The sequence below is a fragment of the Pseudorasbora parva genome, chromosome 1, assembly GCF_024679245.1.
Source record: "Pseudorasbora parva isolate DD20220531a chromosome 1, ASM2467924v1, whole genome shotgun sequence".
Taxonomy (NCBI): domain Eukaryota; kingdom Metazoa; phylum Chordata; class Actinopteri; order Cypriniformes; family Gobionidae; genus Pseudorasbora; species Pseudorasbora parva.
The window spans coordinates 15,440,909-15,457,941 of record NC_090172.1 but is presented as its reverse complement, the minus strand read 5'-3'; the positions used below and the strand labels follow the sequence as shown (position 1 = coordinate 15,457,941).

The 17,033-nt window shown below is 37.5% G+C and overlaps 3 protein-coding genes across 3 annotated transcripts in view; 2 read left to right on the top strand and 1 right to left on the bottom strand.

The window, feature by feature from the left end:
- LOC137055625 (caspase activity and apoptosis inhibitor 1) overlaps positions 1-5,098 on the top strand; it is a 41,367-nt gene extending 36,269 nt beyond the window's left edge. Inside the window, exon 9 of the mRNA XM_067429504.1 lies at positions 4,287-5,098. Within this exon, the coding sequence (XP_067285605.1) occupies positions 4,287-4,684 (398 nt within the window). The 3' untranslated portion in view covers positions 4,685-5,098. The remainder of the gene's footprint in view (positions 1-4,286) is intronic.
- LOC137055543 (E3 ubiquitin-protein ligase TRIM39-like) overlaps positions 1-17,033 on the top strand; it is a 440,141-nt gene that overhangs the window by 143,334 nt on the left and 279,774 nt on the right. The gene's annotated exons all lie outside the window — the stretch shown is intronic.
- On the bottom strand, positions 8,393-16,973 carry LOC137055391 (zinc finger and SCAN domain-containing protein 5B-like). The gene is made up of 3 exons (XM_067429167.1): positions 16,705-16,973; positions 13,881-13,924; positions 8,393-9,852 (listed from the first exon to the last, which is right to left on the bottom strand). The coding sequence occupies exons 1-3, from the start codon at positions 16,838-16,840 to the stop codon at positions 8,746-8,748; spliced, it is 1,287 nt and encodes a 428-aa protein (XP_067285268.1). The 5' UTR covers positions 16,841-16,973; the 3' UTR covers positions 8,393-8,745.

Below are 17,033 nucleotides of genomic sequence, written 5' to 3'. Positions count from 1 at the left end.
CGCGATAATATTTGCACACTTGTTTGTTTTCCTCGTCTCTCGCGCGGGACTGCGCCTTGTCCGTTTGGGGAGGTGTTTATACTCGACGTGCAGCTGGGTGATGAGATGTAATGCTCGGCCAGATTGGCCTGGAACTCGAGCTTCTTCGGTTGCGGAGCCGCATTGAAAGTTACAAAATTTGACGTGCTACGTTGACGTCATTTTTGCCGTGCGCACCCTCATGTTCGTGCGGACACGTCGAGTATAAACAGAGAGCTACACTGAAGTTTGATGAATGTAAGGTAATTCTTCAGTTAAATCTTTGTGCTAAAAAGGCACATACGTTTCTGTAGAGATAGCAATACACAATCTCCTTTTTTGCCATCAATGTGTTTTCTCTTGCTGTATCAAAATCTCATCTAGATTTCCTCAGAGATGTTCAAGTTCAGTTTGTGCATACCGTAATTCCTCAAATAAAGAAAGGGGCCTTTATTTACCTGAACTGCCGATGGGAACCGGCTTTTATTTGTAACAGGCTTTTATTAGGCGCAGGCCTGTATTTCTAATTTCATCTGTTTGAAATATAATTGCTTTATGTAAACCGTTTTCAATTTAAAGTGATTGTTCCAGTGGACAAATATCATTGATTTTTTTAAGAAACATTTGCAAAAATATCACCATACAACAACATAATACGCATTTTTTGTAACTCAGCGCGCAGCTCCGCATCCGAAGATGAACGAGTTCTCGGCGACTCTAGCCAAGCATGACGTCTCATCACACCGGCCCCCAGTTTGCACATACAAATTAGGTGCTTATATTTACTGAATAAGCCTACAAAAGCAGAAATTAGCCATTTTAAATAAAGATCCATGTTTAATAAAATAAATAAATCACGACATTAAAGTTTAGTGAAATTAGGAAATATTTAAGAGTTCATTAATTTAGTGCATATTTTGTTCTCATGTCACAAGTAATAATATCAAGCCAAGGTTTACTGAGTTTTAAACGATTCTTTTGTAGTGTGGTTTTTGGTGAAATGTACTAAAATAAAAATCATCACCTGTGCACGTTAGCCATAGACAGTAAAAGAAATGGACAGAGCTATCACATTGACTTCAACGGCGGAAAGTGATCAGTAAGGAGCACTCACTTCCTGATGCCTGAGCGAACTGCGCAGGCTCAGACTGAGCTTGACGACGTAGATGTGACGTGAGCAACCTGTCTAACAGCTGTAGGTCTTCTCACGCCCCCCGGCCACTATCAGAGGCCCAGCGTTTATTTGACTACAGGCTTTTATTTGAGGAAATACGGTAATTACATTTTATATATATATATATATATATATATATATATATATATATATATATATATATATATATATATATATATATATATATATATATATATATATATATATACATACATACACACAGGTCCTTCTCAAAAGATTAGCATATTGTGATAAAGTTCATTATTTTCCATAATGTAATGATAAATAAAAATTAAACTTTCATATATTTTAGATTCATTGCACACCAACTGAAATATTTCAGGTCTTTTATTGTTTTAATACTGATGATTTTGGCATACATCTCATGAAAACCCCAAATTCCTATCTCAAAAAATAAGCATATCATGAAAAAGTTCTCTAAACGAGCTATTAACCTAATCATCTGAATCAACTAATTAACTCTAAACACCTGCAAAAGATTCCTGAGGCTTTTAAAAACTCCCAGCCTGGTTCAATACTCAAAACCGCAATCATGGGTAAGACTGCCGACCTGACTGCTGTCCAGAAGGCCATCATTGACACCCTCAAGCGAGAGGGTAAGACACAGAAAGACATTTCTGAACGAATAGGCTGTTCCCAGAGTGCTGTATCAAGGCACCTCAGTGGGAAGGAAAAAGTGTGGCAAAAAACGCTGCACAACGAGAAGAGGTGACCGGACCCTGAGGAAGATTGTGGAGAAGGACCGATTCCAGACCTTGGGGGACCTGCGGAAGCAGTGGACTGAGTCTGGAGTAGAAACATCCAGAGCCACCGTGCACAGGCGTGTGCAGGAAATAGGCTACAGGTGCCACATTCCCCAGGTCAAGCCACTTTTGGGCTACAGAGAAGCAGCACTGGACTGTTGCTCAGTGGTCCAAAGTACTTTTTTCGGATGAAAGCAAATTTTGCATGTCATTCGGAAATCAAGGTGCCAGAGTCTGGAGGAAGACTGGGGAGAAGGAAATGCCAAAATGCCTGAAGTCCAGTGTCAAGTACCCACAGTCAGTGATGGTCTGGGGTGCCATGTCAGCTGCTGGTGTTGGTCCACTGTGTTTTATCAAGGGCAGGGTCAATGCAGCTAGCTATCAGGAGATTTTGGAGCACTTCATGCTTCCATCTGCTGAAAAGCTTTATGGAGATGAAGATTTCGTTTTTCAGCACGACCTGGCACCTGCTCACAGTGCCAAAACCACTGGTAAATGGTTTACTGACCATGGTAGTACTGTGCTCAATTGGCCTGCCAACTCTCCTGACCTGAACCCCATAGAGAATCTGTGGGATATTGTGAAGAGAAGGTTGAGAGACGCAAGACCCAACACTCTGGATGAGCTTAATGCCGCTATCGAAGCATCCTGGGCCTCCATAACACCTCAGCAGTGCCACAGGCTGATCGCCTCCATGCCACGCCGCATTGAAGCAGTCATTTCTGCAAAAGGATTCCCGACCAAGTATTGAGTGCATAACTGAACATAATTATTTGAAGGTTGACTTTTTTTGTATTAAAACACTTATTTTATTGGTCGGATGAAATATGCTAATTTTTTGAGATTTTGGTGTATGCCAAAATCTGTATGCCAACTGCCAAAATCATCAGTATTAAAACAATACAAGACCTGAAATATTTCAGTTGTTGTGAAATTAATCTAAAATATATAAAAGTTAAATTTGTATCATTACATTATGGAAAATAATGAACTTTATCACAATATGCTAATTTTTTGAGAAGGGTATGTATGTATGTATGTATGTATACATATATATATATATATATATATATATACATACATATATATATTGTATCCTAAATTGTGGATAATTAAGCTATATATCATATGCTGAAGTACATTTTTTGGAGTGTTTCAAATGCTTTTCGTTATAAATAGTCTTTAGAAATAAAAGGTTATTGATCTTTTGGAAAAGGTGTACCTGCATTATTATGCCATTATCATTGTGAGTATCCTCATAAACACGGTAATGGTAAACATGAACGTAAGCAATTGAGAAAGAAAAGATATCATTAGATCTGTGCATTAGCTCTTAAAGTGACAGCAGCCTAATATACTAATTCTGAGTCCTTAAAGGGATAGTTCACCCAAAAATGAAATTTTTATGTTTATCTGCTTACCCCAAGACTTCCAAAATGTAGGTGTTTTTTAAAATACTTTTAAACAATATTTTTATAAAAACTTTTACTTCAAACCCTCTAAATCCCAGGCTCAGCCCATTCAGAAATACCAGTACTTAAGGTGGAAATTTAGGCATGGAAGCCTAACAAAAACGTCAGACGGATTTAAGGGCTTTTGCTTCTGAAGTCTTCATTATTTATGTTGCATTGTACAGGTAAGCAAATAAACACAGAATATTAATGCAACACGAGGTCTCCTGTTAAATGTTTTCCCATCGAAAACCATTATAAAGAAAACATTTTGCGTTCATATTTTTGGCTCATCTGCTCGCCTGTATATAGTATGCATCACCAAAAAGGTGTAAGCTGAATTTAATCTTTAATATCACTTTTATAGTACATTAAGGCACTTTAAGGCTGGGTTGCACTTATAAGGATTATTTAGCCTGGCCATCCCGATCAGTCTTTCTGTGTAGTTAATCTGTGTTTAAAATTAAGTGGTGTCACACAACTCGATTTAAAATAAAATCCAGATCAACAAATGCTTGATTAGCATTAACAATGCTTAATTTAATCCTTATCGGTACAACTCACCTTATGAGTGTTTTTTACGTTAAGTGTTTTAAAAAGTCTCACTTTTAGTGATTGAAATACTGCAATACTGCAGCAGGTGCTGTATATGTATCACAAATTCACAAAACTTGCATCTTGATCACACATTGTTTTGTTGTTGTTTAAATGGACAGCCATATAACTGTGCTGCAGTTATATGGCTGTTTTGCCCTCCAGGGCTCTGACACAGTCACATGACTGAAAACTATGAATTATAGATTTTAGACTATTATTTCTAAATGTTTTAATGAGTGAAAATCAGGCTTGAATGAAAGTGTGCATTTGTGTGTATGCCAGGTGCGGGTTCTGGAGAAGACAGTGATGTTCTCAGCATCAATGCAGAAATTGACGACAGTGACATTGAAGGTCATAAAGTCATCAAAGCTGAAGAATCAGTGCTCCGAGATGAACCTCTGCCTCCCGCTGCAGTCATTCAGTCAGCTGAGCCAAAAGTGGAGCTTCAGCAGGACATCGATAGAAGCGTCAGTGAAATTCTTGCTCTGACATCCTCTGAACCCAGTAAAGATTTAAGGACTGCATCACTGGATAAATCAGCCACGCTAGAAAATAGTCCCGCAGCTCCAACAGAGCAGCCGTCTGCTCAGCAGCTGGAATTATTGGAGCTGGAAATGAGGGCGAGAGCCATTAAAGCATTAATGAAAGCCAGTGAGATCAAGAAGCACAATAACTGCTAATTTAAAGAAAGCCTAAGGACATTTTGACTCTCAACTTCAGAATTGCTTTAAAATTATTCTATTTTTGTCCCTAAACACTTTTAAGTCCCTAAAATTTGAGCACATAATGGCTTTAAAACCCCAGATATGTTTGAGAAAATGGTTTGATTTTGTATAATAAACTATTGTTTTGTTTTTTTAAGTGAAAAAAAGAAATACAAATAAAAATGTTCCAAAATAATAAGTGACAGTGAAGTACTGTAACTCACATACTTGTTTTCTAATAAATGTTTATAAAAATTAGTACAAAGACAAACAATAGAGTGTGCTCGTTTTATGGTTCTTCCACATACAATAATAATTTTATAGTTGCTGAAAACTATAGTGGTGCTTGAAAGTTTGTGAACCCCATTTTCTATATTTCTGTATAAATATGTGCCAAAACATCATCAGATTTCCAAACAAGTCCATAAAGTAGACTGAGAATCAAGACCCTTTTTATTCTTGTGCATAAGCATCTTTATTACATTAACAAAGGTAAACAATGGTGGTAATATATTAGAGAGTCAACAATAATCACCTTTTCAAACATTCCATGCAAAATAAAAAACAACAAAAAAACATAGATCCCAATTTGGACATTGCACAATCGGCCATTAATACATCTAACAGCCAGTGGCGATTTCTTTAAGACTGCAAGGGAAGCTCGGCTTCCCTTATAATGTCATAAAATTAATGGTCAAATATGTACTATTATATTAACATTGTATTGACTAAAAATGCGTTAGAAAACGTTCATCTCAAAGACGAGTTCGTTCAGAATCAGTTACATATAGCAGGTCAGCTGACTCGGATTTCCTTCTCATACATTCCCGCAGCGTCACAGTGCATTTCCCTATTGAAGCCCAGCGTCCATTGACTTCAATGGGGCTGCTTTGAACGGTTTTTTTCAGCGCTTCGAAACTAGACGGTCATTGGATAAACGCTGCGATTATGTCCCGCCCACGGACGCTCAGCGTCTCTGGGAGTGAATGGGAAGTGGGCTGGCCCGGACTCCGAGCTTCTGCGTGTTGATTGGAGGTTCTGCATCTCCTTTTGACTGACAGCGATTCTGTACTATAAGGAATCACTGAAGCTATTCGCGCTCAGTCCCATCGCGGATTTCTCAAGTTCAGTCGAAATAAAAACTTCTGCAACCTATTTCTTTGATATTTGCTTGGCGAAATTGCTTGATTTTCATCATACATTTCACACAATTATACACCACATTCCTTGTTTCAGTTTTACAGAGTTTAATATTTTTTTTAGATCGTTCATTCATTCACAGGGTAAAAGACCATTTTCTTGAAAAGGACCGTAGGGCAGAATTTACTTTTAAATAAATAAGACAATTGGCCAAAAATGAGCTTCCCCTCTCTGACAGACCAGTAGCCGCCACTGCTAACAGCATATAGCTGAAGTCAAGTCAGAAGATGACACTAAATTCTGTTGGAATGTATTTTCTTTTTTGAAGTGATTCCAATCATATTCTAAGCAATTCAAAAGCATCACGGCGAACAGTGCACAAGTGTCTCAGCTGAAGGAAATAATCCATTATTTAAAGGCTTAATAGATTTTCTTACCGGGCCATCAATAATAACATTAAAAAGAAACATATTGGCCAATACTGATATGGTGACCAATATATTGTGTCTCTTACCTTATATATATATATATAACCATTTTAATGCTGGTGGTGGGTTGGTATGTTCAACATAGTTTTGTTTTGAGGGAAAGTAAATGCTGTGAGAAACACTATTATTCACATCATAGACATTTGAGATGCATTTGCAGTGTGTCTACATTTATTCCAATTAAAGTAATATTACAGTATCTATCAGTTGCTGTGCACATCTTAAGTGGACACTCTAGGAAAACAGTACACCAAGTCCAACATAATAAAAAGTATATATCATGGTCATTAGATCAGTATTGTTCATAATGTATCTTATCTACTTGTTGTTCAATGGACTCAAATCCTGGTCAACCTAAAATATGTAATATTGACTGCTGCAATAAAATATGACTGCTTTGGAGCACAGTTTAGATTTTTAGTTTAGATATTTTTTTTAAAGGAGAATTGCCACAGATTATTGTAAAGTTGTATTTAAAAAAAAAAAAAACAGTTCTAAAAAGTTATACAAGATTATGAAAAAAAAAATTATACAAACTTATACCTGTTACTTCTAAATCTAAGAAAATTCTGGAAAAATTCCTCCAATGATGCAAGTTGACGATATTTGCGTCATAGGAGGAATGTTTGGCCAAAGGCTAAAGACTACAGCCAGCAGAGGGAGCTATTTCCTCATGTTTTACACCCGCGCATGGGGGATGGGAGATCGCACTCACAGCACTCGGCTTGCAGCTGCAGCCTCAGGCATTCATGGAAACTGAACTATGCTGAGACAGAGTGCAATGTAAGTGTTTTAACTTCTCAAATTAATTTCTATGAAAGTTAAGCTTCCAAAGGCATGAACTGAAAACGCGCCAGACTGAACACGCGTTGTGAACGTATGCCACGAATGTGGTCGCGATTACCTCATCAGCTCATGATTTTAAATGTAATCTCACTCCTGCAGGTAGTGCTCAGTGCTGTCACACTCACGCGTTGACTCCCTCATTATATTGAACAGACATGTTCAGTTTTTAATTGTAGTGTCTTTTCTCAAACTCAGTCACAGTAATCTAGTAGGTGGCTTTGGGAGTGGCCTCACAGGGCAGCGAAGCATTCTGGGAATTGTTGTCTTTCAACCCCATGAGACAAAAATACATTTTCTGTCTTTTCTCAGTCTAAAAGGCACCAAATTCAAAAATAATTTCACATTTCTGCTACGTTGATGACCCAGTTTAAATTCAGATTCATCTTCCCAGCACTGAAGTACCCCTTTAAATGCTACTGTACATCTGAGCTGCCACTGTAAATCTTTATATATACTGAAACACTAAAGAGTTATAATGAATACTCTGTACCGCTGAGAGAAAGCACATTTATATCAGTATGTTTTGTGAAACTTTCTGGTCAGAACTGAAGCTCAACCAACTCTAACCTTGGAGATAATGTGTATCTGCGTTGTATTCTACATTACAGATTAGTTTTGAGGGTGTACAACAGGTATCCTAGGGAGAGTGACAATATGTTTTGGACAAGCTAGCGCCTGCTCCAGACCTGGAAGGTCACTATGTGCCTAGTTCCAGGCTGAAAGCATCAATGTGATCTATGGAAATGTGAATCTAATTAACTGACAATGTTTGGAAATTTACCATGACTGTCTATTTTCTCTTAGCCAATCAGAATCATTCAACTTGCAGCAATGACGTGACTAGACCTTGAAAACAGTATAACTGTTGAGAAACTTTTTGTATAAAAACCTGGAGTAGAGAGAGCGCAGCCTACAAACTCCTTGTGAGACTTAAAGCTGGCTTCTGCTGATCAAACTGAAAACTATTCTTCAGTAAATGTTTCTTTAATTAATTGCACTCCTGACTCTTGGTCTTCATTCTTCACAACTGGTAATGGGTCCTAAACTGTTATGCCCTAAAACAGTAATATTTACAGTTACTATACAGTATTGAATGTATTCCACTAAAACATTTGTTGTCCTGTTAGCAATGACTGTCACTGTGCCAGTGAGAAGGTAAGTTTAACTACATCATTTGAATATATCATGCTGTAAACATTTATTTCCCTCTAACTCAGGGTAGTTTGTTGGTTGAACAATTTCATCAGAAGTAGTCATAACTCAAAAAGATGTTGCATTATATTTTTTATTATTTGTCTTGAGCCAAAACATTTGTTATAGTGTATTCTGTGGACTGGCCAGGAAATCCCCAATACATACATAAAAAAAAGGCCAATATTCTTTACTGAATGTAAGTTTGTTACTTATTTAAAAGAAACAATTAAATGAATAAAGAACACATACAACCCATTTATTTATTTTACAACTTAAATACTTCAAAAACAAAATGGTATATTACTACAATAATCACACATAAATGCTAAATCATCTTTTTTTAAAACAAGCGTTTCCTCTCTCGATTAGTCAGTTGTGGTCAACGCAAGCCAGGTGCCGGTCAAGGCTCTTCAGAGTCTTGCAGCATTTCCCACAGAGCCTACATACGAATGGACTCTCTCCGGCATGAGAACGCCAATGGATGCGTAGCTTTCTCCAGTGTTTGAACCTTTTGCCACATTGAGTGCAGCTGTACGGTCTTCTTAAATGTAGTTTCTTGTGCTGACGAAGGGTTTTTCGTAGGATGAAAGTCTTGGAGCAGAGAGAGCAGCCGTAGGGTCTCTCGCCGGTGTGGAAGCGTTTGTGCCTCCTTAGGGTTCTCTTGTAAATAAAGATTTTGTTACAGATGCTGCAAATATGCAGTTTTCTAGACTGGCCGGTTGATCTTTGCAGTATTTCAGCCCTCTGGAGTTGTACAAAGCAAGGTCTTAAACACCCCCTGAGTCGAGGCGTTAAAGAGCGATCAGACTTACGGCAGTTGTCCAGTTTCTGCAAAGGTGTAAGCCCTTCCTGTGATTCTACATTTAAAAGATTGCTCTGGAGTATTTGGCTTTGTACAGGGTCAAAATAAACCCCTAACGAAGACTGATTCCAGTGAGCACACAAATCCTCTTCAGGCTTCAGCTGAGCTTGAGGAATTTCACCTGAGGTCTCACACACTTGCGTCTTTTCTTGACATCCAATTTCTAGTTTTTCTTCTTCAGTTGTCACGCCAACATCTTCATTTTCTTGTTTAATGACTTGTTCAGGCTCTGGTTCAGTCGTGTCCAAAGTTTCCAGCTGATGATCATCAACAGTCAGCGGCTCTTCTTCAGGCTTTCCGACAGTTATGTTGGGAATCTCTGGAAATGTCTGAATTTCTTTGTCATTTATGGATGCTGTAGTTTGTATCTTATCTTCTCCAATGGCTAACTGTAAGTCATTCTGTTTTAACAGTTCTGTTAATATAGGAGATGATGCCGGCACTGGAAACGGATTGAGATTTTTCAGGGTGTTTGACTGGTTTGGTGCTGCTTCTTGCTGTTCAGATTCCCTCAGATTCGTCAACTGCAATGGAGTGACTGGGTCACTGCATTGAAAGCTCATTAATGGCTGGGACTCTTCAGATTCCACTCTGACTTCGCTGTCCTGCTGACACTATAGGACAAAGACAATTAAAAATAATTAAAAATTGAAGAAAGTTTTATATTATGATAATGCAATTATAATATTAAATCAGATACACATTGGAACATGGATTTCTCCTTTACAGCTGTTGACGACTACAATATTATTCAAGTTAGATCTTAAAAGCTAATGCAGACTGTGCACAAAGAAATATAATTTAAGCCAGACTGTGTGCACTCTTAAAGATAAAGGTTCCAAAAGGGTCTTTTGCTGTATAATAGATGCCATAGAAGAAACAATTTCAGTTTCTGAGATAACCTTTCAGTGAACACACTAGGGGTGGAACCACTTTCCAATTTTTAAAAGTCGACATTTATGTGATAAAAGTCAAGTCGACTAGTCGCTGAGGACGTCATTAATGAACAAATAAACCTGAACCTTGAGCTGAGACGTGAACATGGATTTTCTTGTGTACAGGACAGCCCATAAGGTTATAGCTCCTACATAACAGCTTTTGTATCAGTTCTTTTGACTTATGATCGTTATATTTCTCAGATTTCTGCTCATTCTAAATAAGATACAGATAAAGTAGCACAATAAAGATTACATGTATATGAATGCATTAATGATTTATTGCGTGTGAATTAATACTACCTGCCAGCATCTCCCTAATAGTGAAGCTGTGAGTTTTAGTTATCAAGAAATATATGCTAGAACTATGTTGGAGGGCATCATCGCTGAGACACTCGTTTGCGTTAAAATTTTGAATTCAATTTAATTCTGCTTTCATTTTCATTTTAGTTAACCGCTGCCATTTTTTGGGATTTCCACCTGGATTTGGCCTACCCAAATTGAAAAGCTTCCTATACTCACATACAGTGGTCTAGGTTAAAATTTTTGGTGTAATTTTACAGGAAACACTTTGAAGTTACATAAAACACTGCTAAAAGTCATAAACATGTAAGTATATGTTGTCTAAGCTGTAATAACCCCCCCAAAAAGTAGGCGCTTTTTGATTTTTTACCCCCATAAATTCATTTTTGAAAGTGTGTAACTCAGGCCCTGTGTGCTCTAGGAACTTGCAGACAGTTTGGGCTATTTACACTAAATTATAGAAAATAGTGGAAAAAAGAAGTTTGTCTGTGTCATGTTGTATGCAAGATTTATTCAAATGCGTCTGAAGGGATGACCCCCCCTTTTCCCCCTCCCCCGCTATCCCCCTCAACCACCCCTCCCCCCACCATATACAATGATATAAATGCAATATCCCAGTGTCATTAAAGCTACACTGTGTAACTTTTTTAGTTTATTCTTAGCTAAAAACACTTAGTTCTTTCAAAAATATATGTGCTCATTAATGTATATTTACTTTTTTCAAGTAATAAAGTATTCTCGTAAGTTTATAATATGCCATTGAAAATACATACGGGTGAGGGGTTCGAATGCTGGTCGCCATGTTGCCCATCCATCTTGAAAGTACATTAGCCAAAGAGGGACAAATCCCCGTAAATTCAAGCTTCGCCTTTCGCGTTTTAACACTCGATGTGTCGAATGTGAAGAGGGGGATTGCCATGTTAATCCTGGACTAAATTGGCCACCGTAGGAGTTAAAACTAAATCAGAATTGAGAGGAACAGAAATTATTATTCACTGGATGGTCATATACCTTTTCACCACTAGATGGGGGGGAAAAAATCACACAGTGTAGCTTTAAATTAATTATATATGCTGGAAGTAGGGCTAGGCGATATGGTCCAAAAAATTTTTCACAATATAATTTTCCATATCAGTCGATATCGATATCGCGATAAATGTAAAATCTTTATTACTTTAAAATGTAAAGGCATATTTTTGCTCCTGAGTAAAAGACGTAGAAAACAGACAGTTAACTGTGGTTTTAAACTATCCTTTATTGTCAAAACATGACAAACACTTCCCAAACAGGTGAACAATTTATTAAAACTGAGGTAGATTTATTTATTAAAATATTAATTGTGGTAAGCATTGTGTAAGTATTAAAACACAAAAAAAAATGCAAACGGGCAAAAAAAAAAAAAGAAGCATTTTAAGTTAAGAAACATTTTGAGTCCCCCCTCTCTTGCCCCACAGTGGATTGGTCCACCGTGCATATCTCTCTCTCTCTCTCTCTCTCTCTCTCTCTCTCTCTCTCTCTCTCTCTCTCTCTCTCTCTCTCTCTCTCTCTCTCTCTCTCTCTCTCTCTCTCTCTCTCTCTCTCACACACACACACACACACACACACACACACACACACACACACACACACACCCATCTCACCGACACACATACACCTCACCGACAGTGGAATGGTCGTGAGAGGAGGGAGAGAGCAAAGTTCAGTATTTGTGGATCTCCAGTAAGGGCTGTCTAGTCTATTTTATTCATTTTAAACATCGGATGAGATTATTTCTCTTTTGATACATGCGATGCTGAGTCATTAATACATCACCAAAGACAAACAATTATGATAGCGATGTACAAGTCCGATGTTTTAGTGATTATAGTTTGGTAGCGTTAGCTTGCAAGTCACCCACTACAACTAACAAGGTAATAATAAGCCTTGGCTATGCGTGAATGTAGTTTATAGATTTACCGCTGTGTTGGGCTTACATGTTATATGGTGAACCTATCATAAGCAGTCCACGCACGTTGTTCTTTTTTATGTCGGGTGGGATCGCCAAAATATCGCCAAACCACTGAAGTTGAGCGAACTAACTTGTCAACGATATCTGTGTCCTCCGAGCTGGTCGTGAGTGCTGCATTTTCTTCACTATTGCTCATTTTTCTCGCTCCAGTTCACTCCGATCCTCCAAGCCTGTCAGCCACTGACTGTAAACAACAGCGCGTGCAGCACCCAGAAGCCCAGTCTGCAATACGCATGCGCAGCATTACACATAGCGCATAAGCATTATATCGAGAATTTATCAAACTGTTCTTATTGTTTTATCGAGGAAAATTATATAATGATAATTATCGTTATCGTTTTATCGCCCAGCCCGAGCTGGAAGCAGCCCAAACTGTCTGCAGGGTCCTAGAGCACACAAGCACACGGAGTTACACATTTTCAAGAATGAATTTATATAAAAAAATCAAAAAGCGCCTAATTTTTGGGGGGGTAATAGCAGCTTACACAACATATACATGTTTATCACTTTTAGCAGTGTTGTATGTAACTTTAAAGGGTTTCCTAAAAAATGACACCAACATTTTGAACCTAGACCACTGTATGTGTGTATGGGAGGCTTTTCAATTTGGGTAGGACAAATCCAGGCGGTAATTGCACCAAAATAAAACAAATGCCAAAGTGGTGCATATCTACAGAAAGTAGAGACTCTAAGCTTTCAAATGGTACCACATATGACATCATAGCTCCTCCACAGACATTTAAAATGGAAAGTATATACATGGCGATGTCATTCCCGTCCCTGTACAGGGTCCTCGGATTTTAAGAGGTTAAAAGTTGTAGTAATTATTTTGTTTTGTCTTTTTTGTGTTGTTATTTTTTTTTTTTTAATTGTTTTTAAAATGTTTTAGTTCAATTTAGAAAATGTAATCATTTTTTATTAATTTTTATTTCAGCTTATACAGATTCTAGTCTGATACTGCTCCCCTGGGCTGTGATTATGGGGTGTGTTTCAAACAAACCAGGAAAGAAAATGCCTCTGCACTTAATTGAATAAACCTACAACCAGTCAAAGCAATTAACTACTTTCAATGGAAGTACAGAAATCTTTCAGATTTCTTTAAAAAATGTCTTCATTTGTGTCCCGAAGATGAAGAAAATTCATTCGGGGTGGGAATGACATGAGGTTGAGTAAATTATGAAAGAATTGTAATTTATTTGTTTTTAGGTCTATTTTTATTACCACAAAGCATATTCGGTTACTCGATTTATGGGTGTAAAGGACCTGGAGGATTTTCCAGAAGAAAAGTGGGCTGTTTACCTGAACAAACAAGGAACATATGAACAACTATCTGAAAACATGAAAACTGAGTGTCAGAACAGGACTGGGGATGTTAAAATAGACCACACAAATGTACCTTATTGTCACTGCTCTCTAGCCGATTACTGGCACACTGTGCACCTGCAAAACAAGAATTTTAGACCAACTGCACAAAATGTATAAATTATGACATTTCATTCCAGTTCATTACTTTATTTTATTGAAGCCCTTGCATTTACTAAGATTTCAGTTATGATCAATCTTATTTAAAGTGATAATTCACCTTAAAATGAAAGCCCAACCATTATTCACTCACTGTGACCTTTTTTCACTGTGTGAAAGGATGACCTTTTTTCTTTTTGAAACACAAAATCTTTTTTTTTTATGTTTGCTTTATGTTGCTTCTTTTATGTTTGCTTTATGTTTTTATGTCATTTATAACAGTAAATAGTAACCTTCTTCAACCAAAAGCATAAATTAAGAAAAGCATACTCTAATGCTAACAACTATATAAGAACTGTACATTTTTTACATACGGACATTACTTTGACCGTCACCTCTGATGACAGATTACTCTAAATTGTAATGTAGAAATGTGTTTTCTTTAAAGCTGCTTTGAAACTATACTGTCAAAAGCTCTACAAATTAATATGAATATAAATAAATGAGGCTACAGAGTTAAGATACAAGTGTCAAGTGACACTACAACACGTTCAAATTACTATGCAAATTGGATGTAAGTGTGATAAACATAAAAATAAAAATAAATTCATTAAACTCATGGATGGTATTGTGTCTCAGGGCTCTTCGGAGCACTGAAATTAATCTTAGACACCTGTGATAATTAATTTGCCAGATGAGCCCAATTAAAGGAAAAGTAGGATACTTAAGAAGGATGTTCCACATTATTAAGCAGACCACAGGTTTCAAGCAATATGAGAAAGCAAAACGATCTTTCTGCTGCTGAAAAGAGTCAAACAGTGCAATGCATTGGACAAGGTATGAAAACAATAGATATTTCACGAAAACTTAAGCATGATCATCGTACTGTGGAGAGATTTGTGGCTGATTCAGAGCACACATGGGTTTGTGCAGATAAAGGCAGAATGAGGAAGGTTTCTGCCAGACAAATTCATCGGATTAAGAGAGCAGCTGCTAAAATGCCATTACAAAGCAGCAAACAGGCGTTTGAAGCTGCTGGTGCCTCTGTAGTCCCGCGAACCTCAAGGTGTAGAAACCTCCAGAGGCTTGCAGTTGTGCGTAAACCTACTATTCGCCACCCCTAACCAATGCTCACAAGCAGAAACGGTTGCAGTGGGCCCAGACATACATGAAGACTAATTTTCAAACAGTCTTGTCGTGCAACCCTGGATGGACCAGATGGATGGAGTAGTGGATGGTTGGTGAATGGCCGCCATGTCCCAACAAGGCTGCGATGTCAACAAGGAGGTAGTGGAGTCATGTTTTGGGCCAAAAGTTGGTAAGCCCCTTTAGGGTCCCTGAAGGTGTGAAAATGACCTCTGCAAAGTATGTAGAGTTTCTGACTGACCACTTTCCATGGTACAAAAATAAGAACCGTGCCTTTCGTAGCAAAAGCATCTTCATGCATGACAATGCACCATCTCATGCTGCAAAGAATACTTCTGTCATTGGCTGCTATGGGCATAAAAGATGAGAAACTCATGGTGTGGCCACCATCTTTCCCTGACCTCAACCATATTGAGAACCTTTGGAACATCCTCAAGCAAAAGATCTATGACAGTGGGAGGCAGTTCGCCTCAAAACAGCAGCTCTGGGGGGGCTATTCTGACATCCTGCAAACTAATTCAAGCAGAAACTCTCCAAAAACTCACAAAAAAGTTCAATGGATCCAAGAATTGTGAAGGTGATATCAAAGAAGGGGTCGTATGTTAAGATGTAACTTGCCCTGTAAGGATGTTTTTGACTGAAATAGATAAAAAATAAAATGTTTCAACTCTGCATAATAATAAGGAACAGTACATTTTCAGTTTTTATTTTTGAAATAAATACTGTTATCATTAGGAGGTTTGTTGAATTAAATTTGAATTATACCCTAATGGTTAATGACTTGAAAATTATACTGACTGTCATTTGCATTGACTAAATTATGAAAATCATAGAAGGATATCATTTGCATAATAATTTGGAATGCGGTGTAGAGTTTTTTTTAAAAAATTTTAAATTTCTCAGACGATATCCCCTCTCTTCTGTCACATGTCCAACCTCTTTACACCATAATTTCTTAAACAGAAAAATACAATATACCTTTTTTCTGTTGGTCAAAATGATGGTAAGCATTTGCAAAAGACACTACAGTAATATTTAACACATCTGGCAGAACTTCTGTGCACAAGACCTCTTCAGTCCTGTATTGCAGTCTTCAATAAACAATTTGTAACGACTTTTTCATGTTTGCTTCTGTTCTTGATGAGTGCAGAGAAGTCACCTCATTTGACTTTGTGGTAGTTAGTGTACCCATAGCCCATGAATAATTATTATTACTTATATAAAGAATAGGGTCATTTGTAATGGTGATGGTTTCAAGTTTTATGAAATATTTTGGTATGATAAAGCATCACAGTACACTGGTAAAACATGTGACATGTCATACAGCGTTGAAAATACATCACAGCGAGTAACGTAAATTACAGAATTCTATCCCTTTTAGACAATGCCTTTTGTTTGATTAACTTACTTGTTGTGTTGCCGGATTTATTTCAAAAGTTTAACTTATTATTTATTTTTACTGAAAACAATTCAGTTTAACCATAAATAAGATACCACCTAAATACAATAAGTACTACAATTATTAATAACCACAAAAAAAAAACATTCACAACTGTCAAAAATTAAAATACCGCTTTTGAAAAGTTGTGTTGTTGTCAGAATAAGACACTTACATTGCTGTATGCACATGCTGTCAGCGAAACTCTCTCTATACGCTTCTGTAATGTCAACCAGCAGGACATCAAGCAACGAGCCGAACAAAGATTTCACCCGCTCTTGAAAAACGCACAACGCTCTGACATCTGCCATATCCGCCAACAAGTTTAAAACGCTATAATATTATAAAATGTGCCTTGACTACTAAACGGAAAAAAGCCGCGACTTTAGACCAGAACGTACGTTTGAAACGCCGTTCTCCGTCACACGACAGGCATGTGACGCACCTTCCTGATACGTATGGTCACGTGGTACAAAACACGTCTCTTTATTGGTTAACGTAAAT